The 24,643-nt window shown below is 61.8% G+C and overlaps 1 protein-coding gene across 2 annotated transcripts in view; it reads right to left on the bottom strand.

Annotated features, from left to right (window-relative positions):
* Nucleotides 1-24,643, bottom strand: part of gtpbp2b (GTP binding protein 2b) — a 163,205-nt gene that overhangs the window by 106,675 nt on the left and 31,887 nt on the right. The window contains exons 1-2 of one of the 2 annotated variants that reach the window (XM_072500358.1): nucleotides 19,075-19,095; nucleotides 18,737-18,763 (exon numbers count right to left, since the gene is read on the bottom strand). Coding sequence is in view for 1 of the 2 variants with exons in the window: in XM_072500357.1 (XP_072356458.1) it covers nucleotides 18,737-18,763 (27 nt within the window). In the remaining variant the exon portion in view is untranslated. Of the gene's footprint in view, nucleotides 1-18,736; nucleotides 18,764-19,074; nucleotides 19,096-24,643 lie in introns of those variants that run through there. The other variant, XM_072500357.1, reaches the window with a different exon arrangement.

Genomic DNA, 24,643 nt, shown 5'->3' on the forward strand with positions numbered 1-24,643 from the left:
GTCTATCAGGGATCCCCCATGGGGCTGTCTCTCAGGCAGATCCCCATGGGGCTGTCTATCAGGGATCCCCCATGGGGCTGTCTATCAGGGATCCCCCATGGGGCTGTCTATCAGGGATCCCCCATGGGGCTGTCTATCAGGGACCCCCATGGGGCTGTCTATCAGGGATCCCCCATGGGGCTGTCTATCAGGCAGATCCCCCATGGGGCTGTCTATCAGGCAGATCCCCCATGGGGCTGTCTATCAGGGATCCCCATGGGGCTGTCTATCAGGGATCCCCCATGGGGCTGTCTATCAGGCAGATCCCCCATGGGGCTGTCTATCAGGGATCCCCCATGGGACTGTCTATCAGGGATCCCCCATGGGGCTGTCTATCAGGCAGATCCCCCATGGGGCTGTCTATCAGGGATCCCCCATGGGGCTGTCTATCAGGGATCCCCCATGGGGTTGTCTATCAGGGACCCCCATGGGGCTGTCTATCAGGGATCCCCCATGGGGCTGTCTATCAGGCAGATCCCCCATGGGGCTGTCTATCAGGCAGATCCCCCATGGGGCTGTCTATCAGGGATCCCCATGGGGCTGTCTATCAGGGATCCCCCATGGGGCTGTCTCTCAGGCAGATCCCCCATGGGGCTGTCTCTCAGGCAGATCCCCCATGGGGCTGTCTATCAGGGATCCCCCATGGGGCTGTCTATCAGGCAGATCCCCCATGGGGCTGTCTCTCAGGCAGATCCCCCATGGGGCTGTCTATCAGGGATCCCCCATGGGGCTGTCTCTCAGGCAGATCCCCCATGGGGCTGTCTATCAGGCAGATCCCCCATGGGGCTGTCTATCAGGGATCCCCCATGGGGCTGTCTATCAGGGATCCCCCATGGGGCTGTCTCTCAGGGATCCCCCATGGGGCTGTCTATCAGGGATCCCCCATGGGGTTGTCTATCAGGGATCCCCCATGGGGCTGTCTATCAGGGATCCCCCATGGGGCTGTCTATCAGGGATCCCCCATGGGGCTGTCTATCAGGGATCCCCCATGGGGTTGTCTATCAGGGATCCCCCATGGGGCTGTCTATCAGGGATCCCCCATGGGGCTGTCTATCAGGCAGATCCCCCATGGGACTGTCTATCAGGGATCCCCCATGGGGTTGTCTATCAGGGATCCCCCATGGGGCTGTCTATCAGGGATCCCCCATGGGGCTGTCTATCAGGGATCCCCCATGGGGCTGTCTATCAGGGATCCCCCATGGGGCTGTCTATCAGGGATGCCCCATGGGGCTGTCTATCAGGGATCCCCCATGGGGCTGTCTCTCAGGCAGATCCCCCATGGGGCTGTCTATCAGGGATCCCCCATGGGGCTGTCTATCAGGCAGATCCCCCATGGGGCTGTCTATCAGGGATCCCCCATGGGGCTGTCTATCAGGCAGATCCCCCATGGGGCTGTCTATCAGGCAGATCCCCCATGGGGCTGTCTATCAGGGATCCCCCATGGGGCTGTCTATCAGGCAGATCCCCCATGGGGCTGTCTATCAGGCAGATCCCCCATGGGGCTGTCTATCAGGGATCCCCCATGGGGCTGTCTATCAGGGACCGCCATGGGGCTGTCTATCAGGCAGATCCCCCATGGGGCTGTCTATCAGGCAGATCCCCCATGGGGCTGTCTATCAGGCAGATCCCCCATGGGGCTGTCTATCAGGGATCCCCCATGGGGCTGTCTATCAGGCAGATCCCCCATGGGGCTGTCTATCAGGGATCCCCCATGGGGCTGTCTATCAGGGATGCTCCATGGGGCTGTCTATCAGGGATCCCCCATGGGGCTGTCTATCAGGCAGATCCCCCATGGGGCTGTCTATCAGGCAGATGCCACATGGGGCTGTCTATCAGGGATCCCCCATGGGGCTGTCTATCAGGGATCCCCCATGGGGCTGTCTATCAGGGATCCCCCATGGGGCTGTCTATCAGGCAGATCCCCCATGGGGCTGTCTATCAGGGATCCCCCATGGGGCTGTCTATCAGGGATCCCCCATGGGGCTGTCTCTCAGGCAGATCCCCCATGGGGCTGTCTATCAGGGATCCCCATGGGGCTGTCTATCAGGGATCCCCCATGGGGCTGTCTATCAGGGATCCCCCATGGGGCTGTCTATCAGGCAGATTCCCCATGGGGATGTCTATCAGGGACCCCCCATGGGGCTGTCTATCAGGCAGATCCCCCATGGGGATGTCTATCAGGGATCCCCCATGGGGCTGTCTATCAGGGATCCCCCATGGGGCTGTCTATCAGGCAGATCCCCCATGGGGCTGTCTATCAGGGATCCCCCATGGGGCTGTCTATCAGGCAGATCCCCCATGGGGCTGTCTATCAGGGATCCCCCATGGGGCTGTCTATCAGGGATCCCCCATGGGGCTGTCTATCAGGCAGATCCCCCATGGGGCTGTCTATCAGGGATCCCCCATGGGACTGTCTATCAGGCAGATCCCCCATGGGGCTGTCTATCAGGGATCCCCCATGGGGCTGTCTATCAGGGATCCCCCATGGGGCTGTCTATCAGGCAGATCCCCCATGGGGCTGTCTATCAGGGATCCCCCATGGGGCTGTCTATCAGGGATCCCCATGGTACTGTCTATCAGGGATCCCCCATGGGGCTGTCTATCAGGCAGATCCCCCATGGGGCTGTCTATCAGGGATCCCCCATGGGACTGTCTATCAGGCAGATCCCCCATGGGGCTGTCTATCAGGGATCCCCCATGGGGCTGTCTATCAGGGATCCCCCATGGGGCTGTCTCTCAGGCAGATCCCCCATGGGGCTGTCTATCAGGGATCCCCCATGGGGCTGTCTATCAGGGATCCCCCATGGGGCTGTCTATCAGGGATCCCCCATGGGGCTGTCTCTCAGGCAGATCCCCCATGGGGCTGTCTATCAGGGATCCCCCATGGGGCTGTCTATCAGGGATCCCCCATGGGGCTGTCTATCAGGGATCCCCCATGGGGCTGTCTATCAGGGATCCCCATGGGGCTGTCTATCAGGGATCCCCCATGGGGCTGTCTATCAGGGATCCCCCATGGGGCTGTCTATCAGGCAGATCCCCCATGGGGCTGTCTATCAGGGATCCCCCATGGGGCTGTCTATCAGGGATCCCCATGGGGCTGTCTATCAGGGATCCCCCATGGGGCTGTCTCTCAGGCAGATCCCCCATGGGACTGTCTATCAGGGATCCCCCATGGGACTGTCTATCAGGGATCCCCCATGGGGCTGTCTATCAGGGATCCCCCATGGGGCTGGCTATCAGGGATCCCCATGGGGCTGTCTATCAGGGATCCCCCATGGGGCTGTCTCTCAGGCAGATCCCCCATGGGGCTGTCTATCAGGGATCCCCCATGGGGCTGTCTATCAGGGATCCCCCATGGGGCTGTCTCTCAGGCAGATCCCCCATGGGGCTGTCTATCAGGGATCCCCCATGGGGCTGTCTATCAGGGACCCCCATGGGGCTGTCTATCAGGGATCCCCCATGGGGCTGTCTATCAGGGACCCCCATGGGGCTGTCTATCAGGGATCCCCCATGGGGCTGTCTCTCAGGGATCCCCCATGGGGCTGTCTATCAGGCAGATCCCCATGGGGCTGTCTATCAGGGATCCCCCATGGGGCTGTCTATCAGGGATCCCCCATGGGGCTGTCTATCAGGGATCCCCCATGGGGCTGTCTATCAGGGATCCCCCATGGGGCTGTCTATCAGGGATCCCCCATGGGGCTGTCTATCAGGCAGATCCCCCATGGGGCTGTCTATCAGGGATCCCCCATGGGGCTGTCTATCAGGGATCCCCATGGGGCTGTCTATCAGGGATCCCCCATGGGGCTGTCTATCAGGGATCCCCCATGGGGCTGTCTATCAGGGATCCCCCATGGGGCTGTCTATCAGGGACCCCCATGGGGCTGTCTATCAGGGATCCCCCATGGGGCTGTCTATCAGGGACCCCCATGGGGCTGTCTATCAGGGATCCCCCATGGGGCTGTCTATCAGGGATCCCCCATGGGGCTGTCTATCAGGGATCCCCCATGGGGATGTCTATCAGGGATCCCCCATGGGGCTGTCTATCAGGGATGCTCCATGGGGCTGTCTATCAGGGATCCCCCATGGGACTGTCTATCAGGCAGATCCCCCATGGGGCTGTCTATCAGGCAGATCCCCCATGGGGCTGTCTATCAGGGATCCCCCATGGGGCTGTCTATCAGGGATCCCCCATGGGGTTGTCTATCAGGGATCCCCCATGGGGCTGTCTATCAGGGACCCCCATGGGGCTGTCTATCAGGGACCCCCATGGGGCTGTCTATCAGGGATCCCCCATGGGGCTGTCTATCAGGGATCCCCCATGGGGCTGTCTATCAGGGATCCCCCATGGGGCTGTCTATCAGGGATCCCCATGGGGCTGTCTATCAGGGATCCCCCATGGGGCTGTCTATCAGGGATCCCCCATGGGGCTGTCTCTCAGGCAGATCCCCATGGGGCTGTCTATCAGGGATCCCCCATGGGGCTGTCTATCAGGGATCCCCCATGGGGCTGTCTATCAGGGATCCCCCATGGGGCTGTCTATCAGGGACCCCCATGGGGCTGTCTATCAGGGATCCCCCATGGGGCTGTCTATCAGGCAGATCCCCCATGGGGCTGTCTATCAGGCAGATCCCCCATGGGGCTGTCTATCAGGGATCCCCATGGGGCTGTCTATCAGGGATCCCCCATGGGGCTGTCTATCAGGCAGATCCCCCATGGGGCTGTCTATCAGGGATCCCCCATGGGACTGTCTATCAGGGATCCCCCATGGGGCTGTCTATCAGGCAGATCCCCCATGGGGCTGTCTATCAGGGATCCCCCATGGGGCTGTCTATCAGGGATCCCCCATGGGGTTGTCTATCAGGGACCCCCATGGGGCTGTCTATCAGGGATCCCCCATGGGGCTGTCTATCAGGCAGATCCCCCATGGGGCTGTCTATCAGGCAGATCCCCCATGGGGCTGTCTATCAGGGATCCCCATGGGGCTGTCTATCAGGGATCCCCCATGGGGCTGTCTCTCAGGCAGATCCCCCATGGGGCTGTCTCTCAGGCAGATCCCCCATGGGGCTGTCTATCAGGGATCCCCCATGGGGCTGTCTATCAGGCAGATCCCCCATGGGGCTGTCTCTCAGGCAGATCCCCCATGGGGCTGTCTATCAGGGATCCCCCATGGGGCTGTCTCTCAGGCAGATCCCCCATGGGGCTGTCTATCAGGCAGATCCCCCATGGGGCTGTCTATCAGGGATCCCCCATGGGGCTGTCTATCAGGGATCCCCCATGGGGCTGTCTCTCAGGGATCCCCCATGGGGCTGTCTATCAGGGATCCCCCATGGGGTTGTCTATCAGGGATCCCCCATGGGGCTGTCTATCAGGGATCCCCCATGGGGCTGTCTATCAGGGATCCCCCATGGGGCTGTCTATCAGGGATCCCCCATGGGGTTGTCTATCAGGGATCCCCCATGGGGCTGTCTATCAGGGATCCCCCATGGGGCTGTCTATCAGGCAGATCCCCCATGGGACTGTCTATCAGGGATCCCCCATGGGGTTGTCTATCAGGGATCCCCCATGGGGCTGTCTATCAGGGATCCCCCATGGGGCTGTCTATCAGGGATCCCCCATGGGGCTGTCTATCAGGGATCCCCCATGGGGCTGTCTATCAGGGATGCCCCATGGGGCTGTCTATCAGGGATCCCCCATGGGGCTGTCTCTCAGGCAGATCCCCCATGGGGCTGTCTATCAGGGATCCCCCATGGGGCTGTCTATCAGGCAGATCCCCCATGGGGCTGTCTATCAGGGATCCCCCATGGGGCTGTCTATCAGGCAGATCCCCCATGGGGCTGTCTATCAGGCAGATCCCCCATGGGGCTGTCTATCAGGGATCCCCCATGGGGCTGTCTATCAGGCAGATCCCCCATGGGGCTGTCTATCAGGCAGATCCCCCATGGGGCTGTCTATCAGGGATCCCCCATGGGGCTGTCTATCAGGGACCGCCATGGGGCTGTCTATCAGGCAGATCCCCCATGGGGCTGTCTATCAGGCAGATCCCCCATGGGGCTGTCTATCAGGCAGATCCCCCATGGGGCTGTCTATCAGGGATCCCCCATGGGGCTGTCTATCAGGCAGATCCCCCATGGGGCTGTCTATCAGGGATCCCCCATGGGGCTGTCTATCAGGGATGCTCCATGGGGCTGTCTATCAGGGATCCCCCATGGGGCTGTCTATCAGGCAGATCCCCCATGGGGCTGTCTATCAGGCAGATGCCACATGGGGCTGTCTATCAGGGATCCCCCATGGGGCTGTCTATCAGGGATCCCCCATGGGGCTGTCTATCAGGGATCCCCCATGGGGCTGTCTATCAGGCAGATCCCCCATGGGGCTGTCTATCAGGGATCCCCCATGGGGCTGTCTATCAGGGATCCCCCATGGGGCTGTCTCTCAGGCAGATCCCCCATGGGGCTGTCTATCAGGGATCCCCATGGGGCTGTCTATCAGGGATCCCCCATGGGGCTGTCTATCAGGGATCCCCCATGGGGCTGTCTATCAGGCAGATTCCCCATGGGGATGTCTATCAGGGACCCCCCATGGGGCTGTCTATCAGGCAGATCCCCCATGGGGATGTCTATCAGGGATCCCCCATGGGGCTGTCTATCAGGGATCCCCCATGGGGCTGTCTATCAGGCAGATCCCCCATGGGGCTGTCTATCAGGGATCCCCCATGGGGCTGTCTATCAGGCAGATCCCCCATGGGGCTGTCTATCAGGGATCCCCCATGGGGCTGTCTATCAGGGATCCCCCATGGGGCTGTCTATCAGGCAGATCCCCCATGGGGCTGTCTATCAGGGATCCCCCATGGGACTGTCTATCAGGCAGATCCCCCATGGGGCTGTCTATCAGGGATCCCCCATGGGGCTGTCTATCAGGGATCCCCCATGGGGCTGTCTATCAGGCAGATCCCCCATGGGGCTGTCTATCAGGGATCCCCCATGGGGCTGTCTATCAGGGATCCCCATGGTACTGTCTATCAGGGATCCCCCATGGGGCTGTCTATCAGGCAGATCCCCCATGGGGCTGTCTATCAGGGATCCCCCATGGGACTGTCTATCAGGCAGATCCCCCATGGGGCTGTCTATCAGGGATCCCCCATGGGGCTGTCTATCAGGGATCCCCCATGGGGCTGTCTCTCAGGCAGATCCCCCATGGGGCTGTCTATCAGGGATCCCCCATGGGGCTGTCTATCAGGGATCCCCCATGGGGCTGTCTATCAGGGATCCCCCATGGGGCTGTCTCTCAGGCAGATCCCCCATGGGGCTGTCTATCAGGGATCCCCCATGGGGCTGTCTATCAGGGATCCCCCATGGGGCTGTCTATCAGGGATCCCCCATGGGGCTGTCTATCAGGGATCCCCATGGGGCTGTCTATCAGGGATCCCCCATGGGGCTGTCTATCAGGGATCCCCCATGGGGCTGTCTATCAGGCAGATCCCCCATGGGGCTGTCTATCAGGGATCCCCCATGGGGCTGTCTATCAGGGATCCCCATGGGGCTGTCTATCAGGGATCCCCCATGGGGCTGTCTCTCAGGCAGATCCCCCATGGGACTGTCTATCAGGGATCCCCCATGGGACTGTCTATCAGGGATCCCCCATGGGGCTGTCTATCAGGGATCCCCCATGGGGCTGGCTATCAGGGATCCCCATGGGGCTGTCTATCAGGGATCCCCCATGGGGCTGTCTCTCAGGCAGATCCCCCATGGGGCTGTCTATCAGGGATCCCCCATGGGGCTGTCTATCAGGGATCCCCCATGGGGCTGTCTATCAGGGATCCCCATGGGGCTGTCTATCAGGGATCCCCCATGGGGCTGTCTATCAGGGATCCCCCATGGGGCTGTCTATCAGGCAGATCCCCCATGGGGCTGTCTATCAGGGATCCCCATGGGGCTGTCTATCAGGGATCCCCCATGGGGCTGTCTCTCAGGCAGATCCCCCATGGGGCTGTCTATCAGGCAGATCCCCCATGGGGCTGTCTATCAGGCAGATCCCCCATGGGGCTGTCTCTCAGGGATCCCCCATGGGGCTGTCTATCAGGCAGATCCCCCATGGGGCTGTCTATCAGGGATCCCCCATGGGGCTGTCTATCAGGGATCCCCCATGGGGCTGTCTATCAGGGATCCCCCATGGGGCTGTCTATCAGTGATCCCCATGGGGCTGTCTATCAGGGATCCCCCATGGGGCTGTCTATCAGGGATCCCCCATGGGGCTGTCTATCAGGGATCCCCCATGGGGCTGTCTATCAGGCAGATCCCCCATGGGACTGTCTATCAGGGATCCCCCATGGGGCTGTCTATCAGGGATCCCCCATGGGGCTGTCTATCAGGGATCCCCCATGGGGCTGTCTATCAGGGATCCCCCATGGGGCTGTCTATCAGGGATCCCCCATGGGGCTGTCTATCAGGGATCCCACATGGGGCTGTCTATCAGGGACCCCCATGGGGCTGTCTATCAGGGATCCCCATGGGGCTGTCTATCAGGGATCCCCCATGGGGCTGTCAATCAGGCAGGTCCCCATGGGGCTGTCTATCAGGCAGATCCCCCATGGGGTTGTCTATCAGGGATCCCCCATGGGGCTGTCTATCAGGCAGGTCCCCATGGGGCTGTCTATCAGGCAGATCCCCCATGGGGCTGTCTATCAGGGATCCCCCATGGGGCTGTCTATCAGGGATCCCCCATGGGGCTGTCTATCAGGGATCCCCCATGGGGCTGGCTATCAGGGACCCCCATGGGGCTGTCTATCAGGGATCCCCATGGGGCTGTCTATCAGGGATCCCCCATGGGGCTGTCAATCAGGCAGGTCCCCATGGGGCTGTCTATCAGGCAGATCCCCCATGGGGTTGTCTATCAGGGATCCCCCATGGGGCTGTCTATCAGGCAGATCCCCCATGGGGCTGTCTATCAGGGATCCCCCATGGGGTTGTCTATCAGGGATCCCCCATGGGGCTGTCTATCAGGGATCCCCCATGGGGCTGTCTATCAGGCAGATCCCCCATGGGACTGTCTATCAGGGATCCCCCATGGGGTTGTCTATCAGGGATCCCCCATGGGGCTGTCTATCAGGTATCCCCCATGGGGCTGTCTATCAGGGATCCCCCATGGGGCTGTCTATCAGGGATCCCCCATGGGGCTGTCTATCAGGGATGCCCCATGGGGCTGTCTATCAGGGATCCCCCATGGGGCTGTCTCTCAGGCAGATCCCCCATGGGGCTGTCTATCAGGGATCCCCATGGGGCTGTCTATCAGGGATCCCCCATGGGGCTGTCTATCAGGGATCCCCCATGGGGCTGTCTATCAGGCAGATCCCCCATGGGGCTGTCTATCAGGCAGATCCCCCATGGGGCTGTCTATCAGGGATCCCCCATGGGGCTGTCTATCAGGCAGATCCCCCATGGGGCTGTCTATCAGGCAGATCCCCTATGGGGCTGTCTATCAGGGATCCCCCATGGGGCTGTCTATCAGGGACCGCCATGGGGCTGTCTATCAGGCAGATCCCCCATGGGGCTGTCTATCAGGCAGATCCCCCATGGGGCTGTCTATCAGGCAGATCCCCCATGGGGCTGTCTATCAGGGATCCCCCATGGGGCTGTCTATCAGGCAGATCCCCCATGGGGCTGTCTATCAGGGATCCCCCATGGGGCTGTCTATCAGGGATGCTCCATGGGGCTGTCTATCAGGGATCCCCCATGGGGCTGTCTATCAGGCAGATCCCCCATGGGGCTGTCTATCAGGCAGATGCCACATGGGGCTGTCTATCAGGGATCCCCCATGGGGCTGTCTATCAGGGATCCCCCATGGGGCTGTCTATCAGGGATCCCCCATGGGGCTGTCTATCAGGCAGATCCCCCATGGGGCTGTCTATCAGGGATCCCCCATGGGGCTGTCTATCAGGGATCCCCCATGGGGCTGTCTCTCAGGCAGATCCCCCATGGGGCTGTCTATCAGGGATCCCCATGGGGCTGTCTATCAGGGATCCCCCATGGGGCTGTCTATCAGGGATCCCCCATGGGGCTGTCTATCAGGCAGATCCCCCATGGGGATGTCTATCAGGGACCCCCCATGGGGCTGTCTATCAGGCAGATCCCCCATGGGGATGTCTATCAGGGATCCCCCATGGGGCTGTCTATCAGGGATCCCCCATGGGGCTGTCTATCAGGCAGATCCCCCATGGGGCTGTCTATCAGGGATCCCCCATGGGGCTGTCTATCAGGCAGATCCCCCATGGGGCTGTCTATCAGAGATCCCCCATGGGGCTGTCTATCAGGGATCCCCCATGGGGCTGTCTATCAGGCAGATCCCCCATGGGGCTGTCTATCAGGGATCCCCCATGGGACTGTCTATCAGGCAGATCCCCCATGGGGCTGTCTATCAGGGATCCCCCATGGGGCTGTCTATCAGGGATCCCCCATGGGGCTGTCTATCAGGCAGATCCCCCATGGGGCTGTCTATCAGGGATCCCCCATGGGGCTGTCTATCAGGGATCCCCATGGTACTGTCTATCAGGGATCCCCCATGGGGCTGTCTATCAGGCAGATCCCCCATGGGGCTGTCTATCAGGGATCCCCCATGGGACTGTCTATCAGGCAGATCCCCCATGGGGCTGTCTATCAGGGATCCCCCATGGGGCTGTCTATCAGGGATCCCCCATGGGGCTGTCTCTCAGGCAGATCCCCCATGGGGCTGTCTATCAGGGATCCCCCATGGGGCTGTCTATCAGGGATCCCCCATGGGGCTGTCTATCAGGGATCCCCCATGGGGCTGTCTCTCAGGCAGATCCCCCATGGGGCTGTCTATCAGGGATCCCCCATGGGGCTGTCTATCAGGGATCCCCCATGGGGCTGTCTATCAGGGATCCCCCATGGGGCTGTCTATCAGGGATCCCCCATGGGGCTGTCTATCAGGGATCCCCATGGGGCTGTCTATCAGGGATCCCCCATGGGGCTGTCTATCAGGGATCCCCCATGGGGCTGTCTATCAGGCAGATCCCCCATGGGGCTGTCTATCAGGGATCCCCCATGGGGCTGTCTATCAGGGATCCCCATGGGGCTGTCTATCAGGGATCCCCCATGGGGCTGTCTCTCAGGCAGATCCCCCATGGGACTGTCTATCAGGGATCCCCCATGGGGCTGTCTATCAGGCAGATCCCCCATGGGGCTGTCTATCAGGGATCCCCCATGGGGCTGTCTATCAGGGATCCCCATGGGGCTGTCTATCAGGGATCCCCCATGGGGCTGTCTCTCAGGCAGATCCCCCATGGGGCTGTCTATCAGGGATCCCCCATGGGGCTGTCTATCAGGGATCCCCCATGGGGCTGTCTATCAGGGATCCCCATGGGGCTGTCTATCAGGGATCCCCCATGGGGCTGTCTATCAGGGATCCCCCATGGGGCTGTCTATCAGGCAGATCCCCCATGGGGCTGTCTATCAGGGATCCCCATGGGGCTGTCTATCAGGGATCCCCCATGGGGCTGTCTCTCAGGCAGATCCCCCATGGGGCTGTCTATCAGGCAGATCCCCCATGGGGCTGTCTATCAGGCAGATCCCCCATGGGGCTGTCTCTCAGGGATCCCCCATGGGGCTGTCTATCAGGCAGATCCCCCATGGGGCTGTCTATCAGGGATCCCCCATGGGGCTGTCTCTCAGGCAGATCCCCCATGGGGCTGTCTATCAGGCAGATCCCCCATGGGGCTGTCTATCAGGCAGATCCCCCATGGGGCTGTCTATCAGGGATCCCCCATGGGGCTGTCTATCAGGGATCCCCATGGGGCTGTCTATCAGGCAGATCCCCCATGGGGCTGTCTATCAGGGATCCCCATGGGGCTGTCTATCAGGCAGATCCCCCATGGGGCTGTCTACCAGGGATCCCCCATGGGGCGGTCTATCAGGGATCCCCCATGGGGCTGTCTATCAGGCAGATCCCCATGGGGCTGTCTATCAGGCAGATCCCCCATGGGGCTGTCTATCAGGGATCCCCATGGGGCTGTCTATCAGGGATCCCCCATGGGGCTGTCTATCAGGCAGATCCCCCATGGGGCTGTCTATCAGGCAGATCCCCCATGGGGCTGTCTATCAGGGATCCCCCATGGGGCTGTCTATCAGGCAGATCCCCCATGGGGCTGTCTATCAGGGATCCCCCATGGGGCTGTCTATCAGGGATCCCCCATGGGGCTGTCTATCAGGGACCGCCATGGGGCTGTCTATCAGGCAGATCCCCCATGGGGCTGTCTATCAGGCAGATCCCCCATGGGGCTGTCTATCAGGCAGATCCCCCATGGGGCTGTCTATCAGGCAGATCCCCCATGGGGCTGTCTATCAGGGATCCCCCATGGGGCTGTCTATCAGGGATGCTCCATGGGGCTGTCTATCAGGGATCCCCCATGGGGCTGTCTATCAGGCAGATCCCCCATGGGGCTGTCTATCAGGCAGATCCCCCATGGGGCTGTCTATCAGGGATCCCCCATGGGGCTGTCTATCAGGGATCCCCCATGGGGCTCTCTATCAGGGATCCCCCATGGGGCTGTCTATCAGGCAGATCCCCCATGGGGCTGTCTATCAGGGATCCCCCATGGGGCTGTCTATCAGGGATCCCCCATGGGGCTGTCTCTCAGGCAGATCCCCCATGGGGCTGTCTATCAGGGACCCCCATGGGGCTGTCTATCAGGGATCCCCATGGGGCTGTCTATCAGGGATCCCCCATGGGGCTGTCTATCAGGGGTCCCCCATGGGGCTGTCTATCAGGCAGATCCCCCATGGGGATGTCTATCAGGGACCCCCCATGGGGCTGTCTATCAGGCAGATCCCCCATGGGGATGTCTATCAGGGATCCCCCATGGGGCTGTCTATCAGGGATCCCCCATGGGGCTGTCTATCAGGCAGATCCCCCATGGGGCTGTCTATCAGGGATCCCCCATGGGGCTGTCTATCAGGCAGATCCCCCATGGGGCTGTCTATCAGGGATCCCCCATGGGGCTGTCTATCAGGGATCCCCCATGGGGCTGTCTATCAGGCAGATCCCCCATGGGGCTGTCTATCAGGGATCCCCATGGGGCTGTCTATCAGGGACCCCCCATGGGGCTGTCTATCAGGGATCCCCCATGGGGCTGTCTATCAGGGATCCCCCATGGGGCTGTCTATCAGGGATCCCCCATGGGGCTGTCTATCAGGCAGATCCCCCATGGGGCTGTCTATCAGGCAGATCCCCCATGGGGCTGTCTATCAGGCAGATCCCCCATGGGGCTGTCTATCAGGGATCCCCCATGGGGCTGTCTATCAGGCAGATCCCCCATGGGGCTGTCTATCAGGGATCCCCCATGGGGCTGTCTATCAGGGATCCCCCATGGGGCTGTCTATCAGGGACCCCCATGGGGCTGTCTATCAGGGATCCCCCATGGGGCTGTCTATCAGGGATCCCCCATGGGGCTGTCTATCAGGGATCCCCCATGGGGCTGTCTATCAGGGATCCCCCATGGGGCTGTCTATCAGGGATCCCCCATGGGGCTGTCTATCGGGGATCCCCCATGGGGCTGTCTATCAGGGATCCCCCATGGGGCTGTCTATCAGGCAGATCCCCCATGGGGCTGTCTATCAGGGATCCCCCATGGGGCTGTCTATCAGGGATCCCCCATGGGGCTGTCTATCAGGGATCCCCCATGAGGCTGTCTATCAGGGATCCCCCATGGGACTGTCTATCAGGGATCCCCCATGGGGCTGTCTATCAGGGATCCCCCATGGGGCTGTCTGTCAGGGATCCCCCATGGGGCTGTCTATCAGGGATCCCCCATGGGGCTGTCTATCAGGGATCCCCCATGGGGCTGTCTATCAGGGATCCCCCATGGGGCTGTCTATCAGGGATCCCCCATGGGACTGTCTATCAGGGATCCCCCATGGGGCTGTCTATCAGGGATCCCCCATGGGGCTGTCTATCAGGGATCCCCCATGGGGCTGTCTATCAGGGATCCCCCATGGGGCTGTCTATCAGGGATCCCCCATGGGGCTGTCTATCAGGCAGATCCCCCATGGGACTGTCTATCAGGGATCCCCCATGGGGCTGTCTATCAGGGATCCCCCATGGGGCTGTCTATCAGGGATCCCCCATGGGGCTGTCTATCAGGGATCCCCCATGGGGCTGTCTATCAGGCAGATCCCCCATGGGGCTGTCTATCAGGGATCCCCCATGGGGCTGTCTATCAGGGATCCCCCATGGGGCTGTCTATCAGGGATCCCCCATGGGGCTGTCTATCAGGGATCCCCCATGGGGCTGTCTATCAGGGATCCCCCATGGGGCTGTCTCTCAGGCAGATCCCCCATGGGGCTGTCTATCAGGGATCCCCCATGGGGCTGTCTATCAGGGATCCCCCATGGGGCTGTCTATCAGGGACCCCCCATGGGGCTGTCTATCAGGCAGATCCCCCATGGGGCTGTCTATCAGGGATCCCCCATGGGGCTGTCTATCAGGGATGCTCCATGGGGCTGTCTATCAGGGATCCCCCATGGGGCTGTCTATCAGGCAGATCCCCCATGGGGCTGTCTATCAGGGACCCCCATGGGGCTGTCTCTCAGGCAGATCCCCCATGGGGCTGTCTATCAGGCAGATCCCCCATGGGGCTGTCTATCAGGCAGATCCCCCATGGGGCTGTCTATCAGGCAGATCCCCCATGGGGCTGTCTATCAGGCAGATCCCCCATGGGGCTGTCTATCAGGGATCCCCCATGGGGCTGTCTATCAGGGATCCCCCATGGGGCTATCTCTCAGGCAGTTCGCCCATGGGGCTGTCTATCAGGCAGATCCCCCATGGGGCTGTCTATCAGGGATCCCCCATGGGGCTGTCTCTCAGGCAGATCCCCCATGGGGCTGTCTGTCAGGGATCCCCATGGGGCTGTCTATCAGGGATCCCCCATGGGGCTGTCTATCAGGCAGATCCCCCATGGGGCTGTCTATCAGGGATCCCCCATGGGGCTGTCTATCAGGGACCCCCATGGGGCTGTCTATCAGGGATCCCCCATGGGACTGTCTATCAGGGATCCCCATGGGGCTGTCTGTCAGGGATCCCCATGGGGCTGTCTATCAGGGATCCCCCATGGGGCTGTCTATCAGGCAGATCCCCCATGGGGCTATCTATCAGGGATCCCCCATGGGGCTGTCTATCAGGGATCCCCCATGGGGCTGTCTATCAGGCAGATCCCCCATGGGACTGTCTCTCAGGCAGATCCCCCATGGGGCTGTGTATCAGGGATCCCCCATGGGGCTGTCTATCAGGGATGCCCCATGGGGCTGTCTATCAGGGATCCCCCATGGGGCTGTCTATCAGGCAGATCCCCCATGGGGCTGTCTATCAGGCAGATCCCCCATGGGGCTGTCTATCAGGGATCCCCCATGGGGCTGTCTATCAGGGATCCCCCATGGGGCTATCTCTCAGGCAGATCCCCCATGGGGCTGTCTATCAGGGATCCCCCATGGGGCTGTCTATCAGGGATCCCCCATGGGGCTGTCTATCAGGGATCCCCCATGGGGCTGTCTATCAGGGATCCCCCATGGGGCTGTCTATCAGGGAACCCCCATGGGGCTGTCTATCAGGGATCCCCCATGGGGCTGTCTATCAGGGATCCCCCATGGGGCTGTCTATCAGGGAACCCCCATGGGGCTGTCTATCAGGGATCCCCCATGGGGCTGTCTATCAGGGATCCCCATGGGGCTGTCTATCAGGGATCCCCCATGGGGCTGTCTATCAGGCAGATCCCCCATGGGGCTGTCTATCAGGGATCCCCCATGGGGTTGTCTATCAGGGATCCCCCATGGGGCTGTCTATCAGGGATCCCCACGGGGCTGTCTATCAGGGATCCCCCATGGGGCTGTCTATCAGGCAGATCCCCCATGGGGCTGTCTATCAGGGATCCCCCATGGGGCTGTCTATCAGGGATCCCCCATGGGGCTGTCTATCAGGGATCCCCCATGGGGCTGTCTATCAGGGATCCCCCATGGGACTGTCTATCAGGGATCCCCATGGGGCTGTCTATCAGGGATCCCCCATGGGGCTGTCTATCAGGGATCCCCCATGGGGCTGTCTCTCAGGGATCCCCCATGGGGCTGTCTCTCAGGCAGATCCCCCATGGGGCTGTCTATCAGGGATCCCCCATGGGGCTGTCTATCAGGGATCCCCCATGGGGCTGTCTATCAAGGATCCCCCATGGGGCTGTCTATCAGGGACCCCCATGGGGCTGTCTATCAGGGAACCCCCATGGGGCTGTCTATCAGGGATCCCCCATGGGGCTGTCTATCAGGGATCCCCCATGGGGCTGTCTATCAGGGAACCCCCATGGGGCTGTCTATCAGGGATCCCCCATGGGGCTGTCTATCAGGGATCCCCATGGGGCTGTCTATCAGGGATCCCCCATGGGGCTGTCTATCAGGCAGATCCCCCATGGGGCTGTCTATCAGGGATCCCCCATGGGGTTGTCTATCAGGGATCCCCCATGGGGCTGTCTATCAGGGATCCCCACGGGGCTGTCTATCAGGGATCCCCCATGGGGCTGTCTATCAGGCAGATCCCCCATGGGGCTGTCTATCAGGGATCCCCCATGGGGCTGTCTATCAGGGATCCCCCATGGAGCTGTCTATCAGGGATCCCCCATGGGGCTGTCTATCAGGGATCCCCCATGGGGCTGTCTATCAGGGATCCCCCATGGGACTGTCTATCAGGGATCCCCATGGGGCTGTCTATCAGGGATCCCCCATGGGGCTGTCTCTCAGGCAGATCCCCCATGGGGCTGTCTATCAGGGATCCCCCATGGGGCTGTCTATCAAGGATCCCCCATGGGGCTGTCTATCAGGGATCCCCCATGGGGCTGTCTATCAGGCAGATCCCCCATGGGACTGTCTATCAGGGATCCCCCATTGGGCTGTCTATCAGGGATCCCCCATGGGGCTGTCTATCAGGCAGATCCCCCATGGGACTGTCTATCAGGGATCCCCCATGGGGCTGTCTCTCAGGCAGATCCCCCATGGGGCTGTCTATCAGGGATCCCCCATGGGGCTGTCTATCAGGGATCCCCCATGGGGCTGTCTATCAGGGATCCCCCATGGGGCTGTCTATCAGGGATCCCCCATGGGACTGTCTATCAGGGATCCCCCATTGGGCTGTCTATCAGGGATCCCCCATGGGGCTGTCTATCAGGCAGATCCCCCATGGGGCTGTCTATCAGGGATCCCCCATGGGGCTGTCTATCAGGGATCCCCCATGGGGCTGTCTATCAGGCAGATCCCCCATGGGGCTGTCTATCAGGGATCCCCCATGGGGCTGTCTATCAGGGATCCCCCATGGGGCTGTCTATCAGGCAGATCCCCCATGGGACTGTCTATCAGGGATCCCCCATGGGGCTGTCTATCAGGCAGATCCCCATGGGGCTGTCTATCAGGGATCCCCCATGGGGCTGTCTCTCAGGGATCCCCCATGGGGCTGTCTATCAGGCAGATCCCCCATGGGACTGTCTATCAGGGATCCCCCATGGGGCTGTCTCTCAGGCAGATCCCCCATGGGGCTGTCTATCAGGGATCCCCCATGGGGTTGTCTATCAGGGATCCCCCATGGGGCTGTCTATCAGGGATCCCCCATGGGGCTGTCTATCAGGGATCCCCCATGGGGCTGTCTATCAGGCAGATCCCCCATGGGGCTGTCTATCAGGGATCCCCCATGGGGCTGTCTATCAGGGATCCCCCATGGGGCTGTCTATCAGGGATCCCCCATGGGGCTGTCTATCAGGCAGATCCCCATGGGGCTGTCTCTCAGGCAGATCCCCCATGGGGCTGTCTATCAGGGATCCCCCATGGGGCTGTCTATCAGGCAGATCCCCCATGGGGCTGTCTATCAGGGATCCCCCATGGGGCTGTCTATCAGGGATCCCCCATGGGGCTGTCTATCAGGGATCCCCCATGGGGCTGTCTATCAGGGATCCCCCATGGGGCTGTCTATCAGGCAGATCCCCCATGGGGCTGTCTATCAGGGATCCCCCATGGGGCTGTCTATCAGGGATCCCCCATGGGGCTGTCTATCAGGGATCCCCCATGGGGCTGTCTATCAGGCAGATCCCCATGGGGCTGTCTCTCAGGCAGATCCCCCATGGGGCTGTCTATCAGGGATCCCCCATGGGGCTGTCTATCAGGCAGATCCCCATGGGGCTGTCTCTCAGGCAGATCCCCCATGGGGCTGTCTATCAGGGATCCCCCATGGGGCTGTCTATCAGGGATCCCCCATGGGGCTGTCTATCAGGGATCCCCCATGAGGCTGTCTATCAGGGATCCCCCATGGGGCTGTCTATCAGGGATCCCCCATGGGGCTGTCTATCAGGGATCCCCCATGGGGCTGTCTATCAGGGATCCCCCATGGGGCTGTCTATCAGGGATCCCCCATGGGGCTGTCTATCAGGCAGATCCCCCATGGGGCTGTCTATCAGGGATCCCCCATGGGGCTGTCTATCAGAAACATAGCTGAGGTGCAGATGAACAATGTTTGTGCAGTTTACTGAACCTACACATTGGAATTCTCCCATCAAACGTTTCTCAGAGGCCTGATCTCGGCCTGCAACAAAGGCAGACCATGTGTGGCAGCTGGTGATTTGAAAATGTCTGATGATATAAACGTGGGAAGGGTGCTGAGAGCTCACCTTGTATTCAATGTTCCCCTCTTCAGCCTGAAATGAAAAAGAGACAGTGGTTACTCCAATCATACACAGGCCTGGAGTCTGGATGAACCATTCGTGAAACCCGCACCTCCCCCATCGATAGCTCCGAACCCCCAGCTTTAATCTCCAGTCTGTGCTGAATTGACAATTGGTAATTCACGTTGAGGACAGACAGACCCCAGCACAGGAGGCCACTCGGGGCCCATCAGTCAATGCAATCTCCTGACTGCGACAGTGTACACATTCCCAGATACTCATCATTCCAATACCTTCAGAACCCAGCATTGCCATTTACTCAAATTCTTCTCGTAACAACCTACATTTCAATAGTATCCTTATTGTGGTAAAAATGTTCCAACATGCTTCAAATCATGGCCAAACGCAAGTTAAACTGAGGCATATTTTCAGGAGCATCTCAAGGGTGAAGAGAGATCAAAAAGAGGGAATTCCAGAACTCGTCTCCCAGGCAGTAATTATACTTGGGAGGTTCAAAGGCCACAGTACAGATAAGTTAGACAGCGGTGTGGCTGGGGGAGGTTACACAGCGGTGTGGCAGGGGGAGGTTACACAGCGGTGTGGCTGGGGGAGGTTACACAGCGGTGTGGCTGGGGGAGGTTACACAGCGGTGTGGCTGGGGGAGGTTACACAGCGGTGTGGCTGGGGGAGGGGGTTACACAGCGGTGTGGCTGGGGGAGGAGGTTACACAGCGGTGTGGCTGGGGGAGGTTACACAGCGGTGTGGCTGGGAGAGGGGGTTACACAGCGGTGTGGCTGGGGGAGGTTACACAGCGGTGTGGCTGGGGGAGGTTACACAGCGGTGTGGCTGGGGAGGTTACACAGCGGTGTGGCTGGGGGAGGGGGTTACACAGCGGTGTGGCTGGGGGAGGTTACACAGCAGTGTGGCTGGGGGAGGTTACACAGCAGTGTGGCTGGGGGAGGGGGTTACACAGCGGTGTGGCTGGGGGAGGAGGTTACACAGCGGTGTAGCTGGGGGAGGGGGTTACACAGCGGTGTGGCTGGGGGAGGAGGTTACACAGCGGTGTGGCTGGGGGAGGTTACACAGCGGTGTGGCTGGGGGAGGTTACACAGCGGTGTGGCTGGGGGAGGAGGTTACACAGCGGTGTGGCTGGGGGAGGTTACACAGCGGTGTGGCTGGGGGAGGGGGTTACACAGCGGTGTGGCTGGGGGACGTTACACAGCGGTGTGGCTGGGGGAGGTTACACAGCGGTGTGGCTGGGGGAGGAGGTTACACAGCGGTGTGGCTGGGGGAGGGGGTTACACAGCGGTGTGGCTGGGGGAGGTTACACAGCGGTGTGGCTGGGGGAGGTTACACAGCGGTGTGGCTGGGGGAGGTTACACAGCGGTGTGGCTGGGGAGGTTACACAGCGGTGTGGCTGGGGGAGGTTACACAGCGGTGTGGCTGGGGGAGGTTACACAGCGGTGTGGCTGGGGGAGGGGGTTACACAGCGGTGTGGCTGGGGGAGGGGGTTACACAGCGGTGTGGCTGGGGGAGGTTACACAGCGGTGTGGCTGGGGGAGGTTACACAGCGGTGTGGCTGGGGGAGGTTACACAGCGGTGTGGCTGGGGGAGGTTACACAGCGGTGTGGCTGGGGGAGGTTACACAGCGGTGTGGCTGGGGGAGGGGGTTACACAGCGGTGTGGCTGGAGGGGGTTACACAGCGGTGTGGCTGGGGGAGGTTACACAGCGGTGTGGCTGGAGGAGGTTACACAGCGGTGTGGCTGGGGGAGGGGGTTACACAGCGGTGTGGCTGGGGGAGGTTACACAGCGGTGTGGCTGGGGGAGGGGGTTACACAGCGGTGTGGCTGGGGGAGGGGGTTACACAGCGGTGTGGCTGGGGAGGTTACACAGCGGTGTGGCTGGGGGAGGGGGTTACACAGCGGTGTGGCTGGGGGAGGTTACACAGCGGTGTGGCTGGGGGAGGAGGTTACACAGCGGTGTGGCTGGGGGAGGAGGTTACACAGCGGTGTGGCTGGGGGAGGTTACACAGCGGTGTGGCTGGGGGAGGGGGTTACACAGCGGTGTGGCTGGGGGAGGTTACACAGCGGTGTGGCTGGGGGAGGTTACACAGCGGTGTGGCTGGGGGAGGTTACACAGCGGTGTGGCTGGGGGAGGTTACACAGCGGTGTGGCTGGGGGAGGTTACACAGCGGTGTGGCTGGGGGAGGGGGTTACACAGCGGTGTGGCTGGGGAGGGGGTTACACAGCGGTGTGGTTGGGGGAGGTTACACAGCGGTGTGGCTGGGGGAGGGGGTTACACAGCGGTGTGGCTGGGGGAGGTTACACAGCGGTGTGGCTGGGGGAGGTTACACAGCGGTGTGGCTGGGGGAGGGGGTTACACAGCGGTGTGGCTGGGGGAGGTTACACAGCGGTGTGGCTGGGGGAGGGGGTTACACAGCGGTGTGGCTGGGGGAGGGGGTTACACAGCGGTGTGGCTGGGGAGGTTACACAGCGGTGTGGCTGGGGGAGGGGGTTACACAGCGGTGTGGCTGGGGGAGGTTACACAGCGGTGTGGCTGGGGGAGGAGGTTACACAGCGGTGTGGCTGGGGGAGGAGGTTACACAGCGGTGTGGCTGGGGGAGGTTACACAGCGGAGTGGCTGGGGGAGGGGGTTACACAGCGGTGTGGCTGGGGGAGGGGGTTACACAGCGGTGTGGTTGGGGGAGGGGGTTACACAGCGGTGTGGTTGGGGGAGGGGGTTACACAGCGGTGTGGCTGGGGGAGGTTACACAGCGGTGTGGCTGGGGGAGGGGGTTACACAGCGGTGTGGCTGGGGGAGGTTACACAGCGGTGTGGCTGGGGGAGGGGGTTACACAGCGGTGTGGCTGGGGGAGGGGGTTACACAGCGGTGTGGCTGGGGGAGGGGGTTACACAGCGGTGTGGCTGGGGGAGGTTACACAGCGGTGTGGCTGGGGGAGGTTACACAGCGGTGTGGCTGGGGGAGGTTACACAGCGGTGTGGCTGGGGGAGGTTACACAGCGGTGTGGCTGGGGGAGGTTACACAGCGGTGTGGCTGGGGGAGGTTACACAGCGGTGTGGCTGGGGGAGGTTACACAGCGGTGTGGCTGGGGGAGGTTACACAGCGGTGTGGCTGGGGGAGGTTACACAGCGGTGTGGCTGGGGGAGGGGGTTACACAGCGGTGTGGCTGGGGGAGGGGGTTACACAGCGGTGTGGCTGGGGGAGGTTACACAGCGGTGTGGCTGGGGGAGGAGGTTACACAGCGGTGTGGCTGGGGGAGGGGGTTACACAGCGGTGTGGCTGGGGGAGGGGGTTACACAGCGGTGTGGCTGGGGGAGGGGGTTACACAGCGGTGTGGCTGGGGGGGTTACACAGCGGTGTGGCTGGAGGGAGGGGGTTACACAGCGGTGTGGCTGGAGGAGGTTACACAGCGGTGTGGCTGGGGGAGGTTACACAGCGGTGTGGCTGGGGGAGGTTACACAGCGGTGTGGCTGGGGGAGGTTACACAGCGGTGTGGCTGGGGGAGGTTACACAGCGGTGTGGCTGGGGGAGGGGGTTACACAGCGGTGTGGCTGGGGGAGGGGGTTACACAGCGGTGTGGCTGGGGGAGGTTACACAGCGGTGTGGCTGGGGGAGGTTACACAGCGGTGTGGCTGGGGGAGGTTACACAGCGGTGTGGCTGGGGGAGGTTACACAGCGGTGTGGCTGGGGGAGGGGGTTACACAGCGGTGTGGCTGGGGAGGTTACACAGCGGTGTGGCTGGGGGAGGGGGTTACACAGCGGTGTGGCTGGGGGAGGGGGTTACACAGCGGTGTGGCTGGGGGAGGGGGTTACACAGCGGTGTGGCTGGGGGAGGGGGTTACACAGTGGTGTGGCTGGGGGAGGTTACACAGCGGTGTGGCTGGGGGAGGTTACACAGCGGTGTGGCTGGGGGAGGTTACACAGCGGTGTGGCTGGGGGAGGGGGTTACACAGCGGTGTGGCTGGGGAGGTTACACAGCGGTGTGGCTGGGGGAGGTTACACAGCGGTGTGGCTGGGGGAGGTTACACAGCGGTGTGGCTGGAGGAGGTTACACAGCGGTGTGGCTGGGGGAGGTTACACAGCGGTGTGGCTGGGGGAGGTTACACAGCGGTGTGGCTGGGGGAGGTTACACAGCGGTGTGGCTGGGGGAGGGGGTTACACAGCGGTGTGGCTGGGGGAGGTTACACAGCGGTGTGGCTGGGGGAGGGGGTTACACAGCGGTGTGGCTGGGGGAGGTTACACAGCGGTGTGGCTGGGGGAGGGGGTTACACAGCGGTGTGGCTGGGGGAGGAGGTTACACAGCGGTGTGGCTGGGGGAGGTTACACAGCGGTGTGGCTGGAGGAGGTTACGCAGCGGTGGGGCTGGGGGAGGTTACACAGCGGTGTGGCTGGGGGAGGGGGTTACACAGCGGTGTGGCTGGGGGAGGTTACACAGCGGTGTGGCTGGAGGTGGTTACACAGCGGTGTGGCTGGGGGAGGTTACACAGCGGTGTGGCTGGGGGAGGAGGTTACACAGCGGTGTGGCTGGGGGAGGTTACACAGCGGTGTGGCTGGGGGAGGAGGTTACACAGCGGTGTGGCTGGGGGAGGAGGTTACACAGCGGTGTGGCTGGGGGAGGTTACACAGCGGTGTGGCTGCGGGAGGTTACACAGCGGTGTGGCTGGGGGAGGTTACACAGCGGTGTGGCTGGGGGAGTGGGTTACACAGCGGTGTGGCTGGGGGAGGGGGTTACACAGCGGTGTGGCTGGAGGAGGTTACGCAGCGGTGTGGCTGGGGGAGGGGGTTACACAGCGGTGTGGCTGGGGGAGGAGGTTACAAAGCGGTGTGGCTGGGGGAGGTTACACAGCAGTGTGGCTGGGGGAGGTTACACAGCGGTGTGGCTGGGGGAGGGGGTTACACAGCGGTGTGGCTGGGGGAGGTTACACAGCGTTGTGGCTGGAGGTGGTTACACAGCGGTGTGGCTGGGGGAGGGGGTTACACAGCGGTGTGGCTGGAGGGGGTTACACAGCGGTGTGGCTGGGGGAGGGGGTTACACAGTGGTGTGGCTGGGGAGGGGGTTACACAGCGGTGTGGCTGGGGGAGGTTACACAGCGGTGTGGCTGGGGGAGTTTACACAGCGGTGTGGCTGGGGGAGGAGGTTACACAGCGGTGTGGCTGGGGGAGGAGGTTACACAGCGGTGTGGCTGGGGGAGGAGGTTACACAGCGGTGTGGCTGGGGGAGAGGGTTACACAGCGGTGTGGCTGGGGGAGGGGGTTACACAGCGGTGTGGCTGGGGGAGGGGGTTACACAGCGGTGTGGCTGGGGGAGGAGGTTACACAGCGGTGTGGCTGGGGGAGAGGGTTACACAGCGGTGTGGCTGGGGGAGGGGGTTACACAGCGGTGTGGCTGGGGGAGGGGGTTACACAGCGGTGTGGCTGGGGGAGGTTACACAGCGGTGTGGCTGGGGGAGGTTACACAGCGGTGTGGCTGGAGGGGGTTACACAGCGGTGTGGCTGGGGGAGGTTACACAGCGGTGTGGCTGGGGGAGGTTACACAGCGGTGTGGCTGGGGGAGGTTACACAGCGGTGTGGCTGGGGGAGGGGGTTACACGGCGGTGTGGCTGGGGGAGGTTACACAGCGGTGTGGCTGGGGGAGGGGGTTACACAGCGGTGTGGCTGGGGGAGGGGGTTACACAGCGGTGTGGCTGGGGGAGGTTACACAGCGGTGTGGCTGGGGGAGGTTACACAGCGGTGTGGCTGGGGGAGGTTACACAGCGGTGTGGCTGGGGGAGGGGGTTACACAGCGGTGTGGCTGGGGGAGGTTACACAGCGGTGTGGCTGGGGGAGGTTACACAGCGGTGTGGCTGGGGGAGGGTGTTACACAGCGGTGTGGCTGGGGGAGGGGGTTACAC

The sequence above is a fragment of the Scyliorhinus torazame genome, chromosome 4, assembly GCF_047496885.1.
Source record: "Scyliorhinus torazame isolate Kashiwa2021f chromosome 4, sScyTor2.1, whole genome shotgun sequence".
NCBI lineage: Eukaryota > Metazoa > Chordata > Chondrichthyes > Carcharhiniformes > Scyliorhinidae > Scyliorhinus > Scyliorhinus torazame.